General features: G+C 41.9%; 1 protein-coding gene across 1 annotated transcript; it reads left to right on the top strand.

Annotated features, from left to right (window-relative positions):
• The first annotated feature begins 7,593 nt into the window (after positions 1-7,593).
• LOC120053701 (transmembrane emp24 domain-containing protein 7-like) lies at positions 7,594-9,894 on the top strand. The gene is made up of 4 exons (XM_039000899.1): positions 7,594-7,685; positions 8,029-8,246; positions 8,381-8,626; positions 8,878-9,894. Exons 2-4 carry the CDS (start codon positions 8,079-8,081, stop codon positions 9,112-9,114), a joined length of 651 nt encoding a protein of 216 aa, XP_038856827.1. The 5' UTR covers positions 7,594-7,685; positions 8,029-8,078; the 3' UTR covers positions 9,115-9,894.
• The last annotated feature ends 1,044 nt before the right edge of the window (positions 9,895-10,938 follow it).

The following is a 10,938-nucleotide window of genomic DNA, read 5'->3' as shown; positions in this document are numbered from 1 at the left end:
GCGCTGGATCCTACAGGATTGGCATTGAAAACGTGACAAAGTGCAAAATATCATGGTCCAAACACACCAAACACACCAAGACAGTCGTGATTTTTACTCTGCTGTTACTCTCTGTTTATTATCTATGCATAGTCACTTCATATATTTTATATTACTTTTTTAAAGAAAGTTTTTACTAAATGAACTTTCTTAACACCTATGTTTCTTAAACTGCATTGTTGGTTAAGGGTTTGTAAGTAAGCATTTCACTGCAAGGTCACCTTTGTATTTGGCGCAACCTTTATTTAACTAGGCAATTCAGTTAAGAAAAAATTCTTATTTACAATGACGGCCTACCAAAAGGCAAAAGGCCTCCAGTGGGGACGGGGGCTGGGATTAAAAATGTAAATTAAATTAAAAAAATATAGGACAAAACACACCTCAACAAGAGAGATAACACAACACTACATAAAGAGAGACCTAAGACAACAACATAGCATGGCAGCAACACATGACAATACAGCATGGTTGCAACATAACATGACAGCAACATGGTAGTAACACAACATGGCAGCAGCACAACATGGTAGCAGCACAAAACATGGTACAAACAATATTGGGCACAGACAGCAGCACAAAAGGCAAGAAGGTAGAGACAACAATACATCACGCAAAGCAGCCACAACTGTCAGTAAGAGTGTCCATGATTGAGATAAAACTGTCCAGTTTGAGTGTTTGTTGCAGCTCGTTCCAGTCGCTAGCTGCAGCGAACTGAAAAGACGAGTGCTTTGTGTGCTTTGGGGACCTTTAACAGAATGTGACTGGCAGAACGGGTGTTGTATGTGGAGAATGAGGGCTGCAGTAAATATCTCGGATAGGGGGGAGTGAGGCCTAAGAGGGTTTTTTAAATAAGCATCAACCAGTGGGTCTTTGTGACGGGTATACAGAGATGACCAGTTTACAGAGCATTGGTGGCAGATCTGATGGCCGAATATTAAAGAACATCTAGTCGCTTGAGAGCACCCTTACCTGACGATCTATAAATTACGTCTCTGTAATCTACCATGGGTAGGATAGATACTTGAATCAGGGCTAGTTTGGCAGATTTGATTTAAAGTGGCTGTAGATCATTTAAAAAACGTATTTGAATAGAATGACAGTAAAGCAGTTATGCTCTGTGTTCGTTGAGTAGCTAGCTGAAATGTTTATTTTTCACTTTGATGTCTAACGTTCAATAGGCTACTGCTACCATTCAATTCCAGTCATTTTTGCTTGTATTGCTGGTCCCATTGTTTACAATTCTTCCTCATTCATGTAAAGAATTATGGGATATTAGAATACTCTTTTCTTAAACTTTGTTATCTTCAACCTAGCGTTGCTCCTATGGGTACACTCAAAATGGCTGCCAGTCCACCCATTATGCCATCATTGACTTGAATGGGGAGGTCTGTTCTATGGATTATATTTCTATGGTTAGTAGGTCGTCTTTGAGGGAGTTCAATTAAGCTTCCCCGGGTTGAATCGGGCTATGCCCCGTCACGTGACCAATCGAAGCCGTTAGAGGGAGGTGTGCCCTGCTCAAATCGAATAGTAATCTGCGCCACTCGGTCATATTGTCAACAATGCAGCATGGTGCATCTTTCAGAAACATACAACATATCTTTTCCGTAAATATACAGTATGTTCGAATTTTCAAAAGACTTTTCAATGGGAAGGCAGGTAAAGTGTTTATCAAAAGCAACCACTTTTGCAGGTGAAAACACAGAATCCTACTCAATACTCCACGTGCTTAACCTACTTCACTTTGTTTTGAGCCGACTTTGCCGTCAAAATGGGGCACCTGGCTCACGTCCGGGAGGCAGCCAGGTTCCAAACCGAAAGCAATCAATGCTAAACCGCTTTACCCGTGGCATTAATCAAATCCCCTCATAGTGAGGTCCCTTCATCTGATAATTTTGAGCAATGGTAGAGGGAAGACTAAGATGCACAAGGGGAAATCATGACATGGAGAAAGAATGGCAACAAGTTCACATGGAGTTGAAGAGAGTATGAAGTACACTACATGACCAAAAGTATGTGGACACCTGCTCATCGAACATCTCATTCCAAAATCATGGGCATTAATATGGAGTTGGTCCCCCCTTTGCTGCTATAACAGCCGCCCCTCTTCTGGGAAGGCTTTCCACTAGATGGTTGAACATTGCTACGGGGACTTGCTTCCATTCAGCCACAAGAGCATTGGCGAGGTTGCGCACTGATGTTGGGCGATTAGGCCTGGCTCGCAGTCGGCGTTCCAATTCATCCCAAAAGTGTTGGATGGGGTTGAAGTCAGGGCTCTGTGCAGGCCAGTCAAGTTCTTCCATACCAATCTCGACAAACCACTTCTGTATGGACCTCGCTTTGTGCACGGGGGTATTGTCATGCTGAAACAGGAAAGGGCCTAACCCCAAACTGTTGTCACAAAGTTGGAAGCACAGAATCGTCTAGAATGTCATTGTATGCTGCAGTGTTCAAACCATGAAAAACAGGCCCAGAACATTATTCCTCTTCTACCAAGTTTGTGTGCGGCTGCTTGGCCATGAAGCTCCAGACAAAGTATTATTGTGCTGAAGTTGCTTCCAGAGGCAGTTTGGAACTGGGTAGTGAGTGTTACAACCAAGGACCAACGATTTTTATGCACTACGTGCTTCAGCAATCAACAGTCCTGTTCTGTGGGTTGTATGGCCTACCACCTCGCGTTGTTGCTCCTAAAAGTTTCCACTTCACAATAACAGCACTTACAGTTGACCGGGACTCGGGGATCACGTCTCAACAGATGTCTTAACAGATTCCTAACATGAATACAATGCCAAAAAAGATGCAACACCGTTTCTGGGTGGTTCCCATCATTTCTATCAAGGGGCATTGTCTTCCGTCAGCGCGTCGACCCCAGAGGCACAATATCGCGAGACTTTGGGGAACGCTTGCGAAGCGTTGTAGAAGTAAATGAGGGATGTTAAATATTCTTCATTAGTTGTTAATTTTCTCGAAATCTAAAGGCACAACCTATATTCTAGCCAATGTCTTAAGTAGTTGAATATGTTATTACTCCAACCTCGTGAAAGTGACAAACTGACACATTTTCACATTGGTCAAAAACAACTTTATATTATAAGGAGTGGCTTTTATTCTTAACGGTTTTCACATGCGCAGTTCGGCGTGAGACGGCAGTTAGTCTCGATGACATGTTTCTGCGCTTGAGCTCATGCCGCGTTCACGTTCGAGTCGGAAATAGGAAACTCTGCCATTTCCGTCTTTCTAACTGGTTGTAGTTATACACTTGCCGCGTTCAACGAATCAGCAAGTCGGACATTTTTGAGGTTCCTAGTTCCGATCAGCATATAAACGCGGCATTAGCCTAGCTAAAAAAACGACTATATTTTACCTAGAGCTTATGCCGTGTTCAAGACAACTGAAAACTCGGGATAAACGAGCTCCGACTGGGAAAAATCTTTTGAACGGTCATCCAACTCGGAATTCCAATTTGTGACCTTGGGCCTTGTTGGTTCCACTTTTCTGGCTCTGTTATTTACTTAACATATAACGAATACTCAAAATGTGCATTTATAAATCATAACAATTTTAATCAAAATACAGCTGTAGACAGAAGTCAAAGATCAAACATACAACTGATGTCTCTCCTGAGTTCTGCAAAATAGGAAAGTCCAAGTTGCTTTTAATATGCTTGCAGTCAACCCCTAGTGATGTAACTGCCTACGTCAATACCTTCTACTCATCAGACCAAGCCCATGCATATACAGTTTTACAAACTTGCAAGAGAGAAACTAGTTCCAGTGTTTTCTAAGGGCTCAGGAGTAATTTTCCACTCCCCAAGTTGCTTTATAGTGGCATGTCTGACTAGTCTCTTATCTCTTTCACTCCCCTGCAGGGTTCTGTGTCTATGAGTCTCTTTTAGCCTTGAGGCGCTTTCTCACAGACACCCTGTTTTGACTGCAAAAACTCACACATCTCTCAGACCGTTTCTTATAAGAGAGAGAGAGACTAGAAAAGAACTGTAGAACAATATTAAACCTTATAATGCATATATATATATTGTTAATCTGTAGTCTAGGACCCTATAAATGTAGTGGGGGAGTGGTCTTATAGCCCTTCCCCTTCTATTAATAAAAGATAAGAATAATCAATAATTATAATACATCAAACATTTGGTGCGGCCTCTATCATGACCCCAAGTTGACCCCATCAGCCTGTTTGTAGAGCTCCGACTTTCCGACCTGAAAATCACTAACATCATGATCTGACCTCGTAATTTTCAGAGTTCCCAGTTGTCTTGAAAGCACCATTAGCTAGCCAACATCGCCATGACATCGTCTACATGATCTTGGAAGCAGCATATCTTCATACTGTACTCTCTTTTGCCTCGTTCACGTCTTAGTCGGAACTAGAACTAGGAAACTCTTACATTTCCGACTCGCTAAATGGTTGTAGTTATACACGTGCCGCGTTCAATCAGTTACCAAGTCTGACATTTTCGAATTTCCTAGTTCCAACTACCATATGAACGCATCATTTGATTGATCGGTTGAGGGATTCATAATCAGCTGGATATTGGGCGGATAGCCGGATATCAGACGGATATCAGACGGATATTGGGAGGTCGTTATTTGCAGATGATGGGGCCTTATGGAAGAGAGGAAGAAATGTGCCATACATAGTCAGGAAGGTACCGAAAGCAATTGATGAGGTAGAGCGGTGGGCATTAACGTGGGGATTCAGGTTCTCTGTAGAGAAAACTCAGACAGTGTTCTTTACCAGGAGGAAGGTGGGAGATGAGGTATGCTTGAGGTTATATGGGAGAAAATTGGAGAGGGTGGGTGCCTTCGGGTTCCTTGGGGTGTACTTTGACACCCACCTCCAGTAGTAAATCTAGAAGTATTGGAGAGACTACAGAAAGATAGGGAGGGTGTTGATCTATCTGATTTGTTTAAGAGATGTCTGGATACTGTGTATCAGGATTTTGTGGCCATATACACAGATGGTTCAAAAGATCCAAGGACAGGACGTACTGGGTCAGCATTGTAGTGCAGGAATGTGGAGTGAAAGTCAGGAATCGTATTACAGATCATCTGGCTGTATATTCGGCAGAGATGATGGCCATGCTGTTGGCCTTGCAGTGGGTGGAGGAAGTTAAGCCAGAAAGAGTAGTTATTTTCTCTGATTCATGTGCAGTGTTAAGGAGTCTTCAGTCCTTTAGCTCACGTAGCAGACAAGACCCGCTTTATGAGGTGCTACAAACCCATGGCAGGAGTAAACAAATGGGTATACAGATAATATTTACATGGGTCCCAGCTCATGTGGGAGTGGAGGGGAACGAGGCAGTTGATGTACTGGCTAAACAAGCACTAAGTAGTGGGGATGTTGATGTGGTAGTTTCAATGAGCAAGGCAGAAGCAAAAAGCCTGATATGGACAGTGATGGTGGACAAATGAAAGGAGCATTGGAATAGAGATCAAATAAAAATAAATGCACCTTTATTTAACCAGGTAGGCCAGTTGAGAACAAGTTCTCATTTACAACTGCTACCTGGCCAAGATAAAGCAAAGCAGTGCGACAAAAAACAACAACACAGAGTTACACGTGGGATAAACAAAAGTACAGTCAATAACACAATAGAAAAATCTATATACAGTGTGTGCAAATGGAGTAAGGAGGTAAGGCAATAAATTGGCCATGGTAGCGAAGTAATTACAATTTAGCAAATTAACACTGGAGTGATAGATGTGCAGATGATGATGTGCAAGTATAAATACTGGTGTGCAAAAGAGCAACAACAAAAAGTAAATAAAAACAATATGGGGATGAGGTAGGTAGTTGGATGGGCTATTTACAGATGGGCTGTGTACAGCTGCAGCGATCGGTAAGCTGCTCAGATAGCTGATGTTTAAAGTTAGTGAAGGCGATACAAGTCTCCAACTTCAGCGATTTTTGCAATTTGTTCCAGTCATTTGCAGCAAAGAACTGGAAGGAAAGGCGGCCAAAGAGGTGTTGGCTTTGGGGATGACCAGTGAGATATACCTGCTGGAGCGCGTGCTACGGGTGTGTGTTGTTATGGTGAACCAGTGAACTGAGATAAGGCGGAGCTTTACCTAGCAAAGACTTATAGATGACCTGGAGACAGTGGGTCTGGCGACGAATATGTAGCGAGGACCAGCCGACGAGAGCATACAGGTCGCAGTGGTGGGTGGTATATGGGGCTTTGGTGACAAAACGGATGGCACTGTGATAGACTGCATCCAGTTTGCTGAGTAGAGTGTTGGAGGCTTTTGTAAATGACATCGCTGATGTCGAGAATCGGTAGGATAGTCAGTTTTACGAGGGTTTGTTTGGCAGCGTGAGTGAAGGAGGCTTTGTTGCAAAATAGGAAGCCGATTCTAGATTTAATTTTGGATTGGAGATGCTTAATATGAGTCTGGAAGGAGAGTTTACAGTCTAACCAGACACCTAGGTATTTGTAGTTGTCCACATATTCTAAGTCAGAACCATCCAGAGTAGTGATGCTAGTCGGGCGGGCGGGTGAGGGCAACGATCGGTTGAAGAGCATGCGTTTAGTTTTACTAGCGTTTAAGAGCAGTTGGAGGCCACGGAAGGAGAGTTGTATGGCATTGAAGCTCGTTTGGAGGTTTGTTAACACAGCGTCCAAAGAAGGGCCAGATGTATACAGAATGGTGTCATCTGCGTAGAGGTGGATCAAGGAATCACCCGCAGCAAGAGCGACATCGTTGATATATACAGAGAAAAGAGTCGGCCCGAGAATTGAACCCTGTGGTACCTCCATAGAGACTGCCAGAGGTCTGGACAACAGGCCCTCCGATTTGACACACTGAAGTATATTTGAGAAGTAGTTGGTGAACCAGGCGAGGCAGTCATTTGAGAAACCAAGGCTGTTGAGTCTGCCAATAAGACTGCAGTGATTGACAGAGTGGAAAGCCTTGGCCAGGTCGATGAAGACGGCTGCACAGTACTGTCTTTTATCGATGGAGGTTATGATATAATTTAGTACCTTGAGCGTGGCTGAGGTGCACCCGTGACCAGCTCGGAAACCGGATTGCACAGAGGAGAAGGTACGGTAGGATTCGAAATGGTTAGAGATACCAAGGGCAGGTATTTATTTCAAGTGCAGAGGAAAGTTGGGGAGGGGAGAATGGCAGGAAGGGACAGAAGAGAGAAGGCTATATTTACAAGATTAAGGGTGGGACACAGCCATTTGAATAAGACCTTACATGTGATAGGAAAGCATCCAACAGGAAAATGTAAGTATTGCCAGGAAACCGAGACAGTGGAGCATGTATTGATACAGTGGGGACATTATTGGAGGGAAAGAGAAAGGATGAGATCTAGTATGAGGGAGAAGGGGTTACGGGAAATTAGTTTAAGGAGTATATTGAGTAGAACGTCATTAGATATAGTCTCAAATATGTTGTTATCTTTTTAAGATCAACGCGGCTGGCAGGCAGGATTTAGTTTCTCCCTGTCTCGGCCCACACTCCAGTACAGTAGGTGGCGGTAATGCACCATAACGTTGGATGCCAACCGTCGATAAACCCCACCAAAGAAGAAGAAGATCGGATGAGGGACGAGCGTCGCGGAGGAGTGACGTTAATGCTACGTCTCTTAGTAGATACTTGTTTCCGGGTGAGGGATTTGAGGTGAGTGGTGTTGGACGAAACACAATATTTAACTAAAATAGTATGCTATTAAATGACTCCTTAAAATATTAGAACAATACGCATTAGCACATTTTGTAATTGGTAATTGTAAACCTACTTAATTTTGCGAACTACATTTCTAATAGAAGTGGATAGCTAGTTAATCGGCCTTGTCAGCTAGCTACATTAGCATAGCAAGTTAGCTAGCTAACGTTAGTTGTGAATTCCGGGTTTGTTTTGCCATTCTATTTCTGTTATTTTATTTGTAATTTGTCAATGTGTACGTTTTTCTTAGATTCTGTAGATATCTGTTTGATTATCTGGAAATGTTCTGTGTTTGCAGGTCCACAACGATATAAAATTAACAGTATCGCCAATCTTCCATCAGCCAAGATGTGCAGTTATCACGGTACAATCAGACTGTTTGTGCAGGTGCTTTGGGCTCACCTGCTCTGTGGATGGGCGTTTGGCTCTGAGCTTACATTTGAGCTTCCGGATAACGCAAAACAGTGTTTCTATGAAGATATTACCGTTGGTACCAAGTGTACACTTGAGTTCCAGGTAAATTAATTGAGGCCCTCGCATTATGACATGGAGTTATGGGAATTAATATTGATAATAATTCCACAACTATGGGACCAAGTTGTATATTGAAATGGATAGGCTGTATTTTAAACGACACATTTTCTGTCCAGGTTGTCACTGGTGGGCATTACGATGTTGACTGTCGTCTGGAGGATGCAGATGGTACTGTTCTTTACAAAGAAATGAAGAAGCAGTACGACAGCTTTACATTCACGGCTGCCAAGAATGGAACATACAAGTTCTGCTTCAGCAATGAGTTTTCCACCTTCACGCACAAGACCGTCTACTTCGATTTCCAAGTTGGAGAGGATCCTCCACTTTTCCCCAATGAGAACAGGGTCACTGCTTTGACCCAGGTAGGTCTGTTAAAATTACTATTGTTGAGAGATGCTCTTCTATGTGATATTGAATATGGCAGTTCAATAACAATTAAAACAATTGGTTAAATCTCTACAACAGTATGAAATGTAATTGGATTTCAGTGGGCCCCATTAGGTGAAGATGTCATGTGGGAATAGTGTGCATTGACAAACATTTTTTGGTTATTTGCAGTGCTTGTATGTAAAAACATGTAAGGATCTTTAAACTCTAAATACCTCTGTTTCAGATGGAGTCTGCCTGCGTGTCCATTCATGAGGCCCTGAAATCGGTCATTGACTATCAGACACATTTCCGTCTGCGGGAGGGTCAGGGACGCAGCCGTGCTGAGGACCTCAACACAAGAGTGGCTTTCTGGTCCATTGGAGAGGCCTTCATTTTGCTGGTGGTCAGCATCAGCCAGGTAGTTTTGCTGAGGAGCTTCTTCTCTGACAGGAAGACCACCACGACGCGAGTTGGATCCTAACGTCCCACAGCATCTCATCCCAGTCACCTCCTCCACTACAACAACAACGGTTCATGGCAGATTTTAGTTTTTTAGATGCCATTCACAGAATTAGAATTTTTAAGATGCGTTCAGGTTTGAAGTTACTTTTAACAAACCCAGTGGATTTTCTAAATGAAATCTAGCAAATATTGGAAATGTAACAACGTATTTATTATGTGGGTGCATATTGTCATTTTTTTTTTACAACACTGTTTTCCTGAATGTATGAACATACTGGTGGCCTGTATTGCAGTTCTAATTTGAGACCTACTTGATACAATTCTGCAACTATAATTTAATGTATTTGCACACAGTTCTCACTTCCTCCTTAGTAATGGCTCAATTCAAACTTTGTTTTGATATTAATGATAATAACTGATCAACTGAGTAGACAATTGGTAAGCATGTTCTTTGTTTTTAATTTGAGATTCCACTCATCAACATAGCTTGTGGCCAGCAGAGGTTGTGTTTTGGGTGGATGAGCTTTGACTTGGTGCATTTTCAGGAGTTCAACCAATCTCTTTATTGTAACTGGTGTTTTGTTCTTGGTGTAAATGGTAAAACAGATAAATATGAAGCTGATGTAAGCACATGATTTAATTTCTTTTATGTTAGGCATTTCTTTAATGGTGTGGTCTTTTTCAGTGTGGTCTTTTTAACATTTTGGTTTGTATACTGTTCATGATTATTTCTGAACAGTCGTCACTGTGCTGCCACTCCTTATTTGAATAGCTGAATAAACATTTTCTGGTAAACCCATTTTTCTGACCTATAATCAATTGATTTGGTTTGAACTATTGAAGTACAGCGTCTATATCCGGGACTTGGATGTATATTGCGCTGTAGAATAGTTCACTAACATTTGTCCAGAGAGCTCTTTCATCAGAGAGTATCAAGAATAGCTGATACATTAAAATCCACTCATTGCTCAGGTCTCTGATGATCAAGTATTGTTTTTTTCCTCTACAAAGGAGGTGGGTCATGTATACCTGTAAACATCACAAATGGTGTGGTTGTAACACAAAAAATTGTGGGGTGATAGTTGAAAAATTAGTTATGCTTTAAAAAAATATTTATCTAACTAGGCAAGCCAGTTAAGAAGAATTTCTTATTTACAAAGACTGCCTACCCCGGCCAAACGTGACACTGGGCCAATTGTGCGCCACCCTATGGGACTCCCAATCACAGCCGGGTGTGATGCAGCCTGGAATCGAACCAAGGTCTGCACTGACGCCTCTAGCAGTGCCTTAGACCGCTGCGCCACTTGGGAGCCCTGCCTAGTGTTCTTTAGAAGAACTGCAGAAAGCATTCAACTATATATGAAATTGATCTTGATTATATACACTTGGTGCTTGCTGATCTAATATGATCATAGAAAAAACTACATGATACTCTGTACTTAGTTCACGAAACCTCCAGGAGGTGGCAGTAGCATAGAATGAAAAAAAAGACATGCAATTCAATCTCGCCACCTGGAAGGACATATGTCATTATTCGTTTAATACAGTTTTATTCACAGATTACAACTTTATTCATACAAACTACAAAATCGAATTGAAATCTTGCTCAACCACCTAATAATAAAAAATGTATGAGGAAGTCTGACCCTTTAACTGGGTCGTCACAAGCTACCACAGTCACAAAGTCATAATTATGGCTAAACCCCGCCTATTTCTACAATTAATTTTAAAATCACATTTTAAACATAACGTTAACCCTAACCTTAACCGAACTACTAACCTTATGACCACCCTAACTTTAAATTAAGATAAAAAAACATGACTTTTTTTTCTCGATATATAC

The sequence above is a fragment of the Salvelinus namaycush genome, chromosome 1 (assembly GCF_016432855.1).
Source record: "Salvelinus namaycush isolate Seneca chromosome 1, SaNama_1.0, whole genome shotgun sequence".
NCBI classification, from domain to species: Eukaryota; Metazoa; Chordata; class Actinopteri; order Salmoniformes; family Salmonidae; genus Salvelinus; species Salvelinus namaycush.
Note: the sequence above shows the minus strand (reverse complement) of the source record. Positions and strands in the feature narration are given on the sequence as shown.

Coding starts and splice junctions, on each gene's coding strand:
- LOC120053701 (XM_039000899.1), top strand. CDS start 8,079: ATGTGCAGTTATCACGGTACAATCAGACTGTTTGTGCAGGTGCTTTGG. Junction 8,247..8,380: donor AGTGTACACTTGAGTTCCAG/GTAAATTAATTG, acceptor TTTTCTGTCCAG/GTTGTCACTGGTGGGCATTA. Junction 8,627..8,877: donor GGGTCACTGCTTTGACCCAG/GTAGGTCTGTTA, acceptor CCTCTGTTTCAG/ATGGAGTCTGCCTGCGTGTC.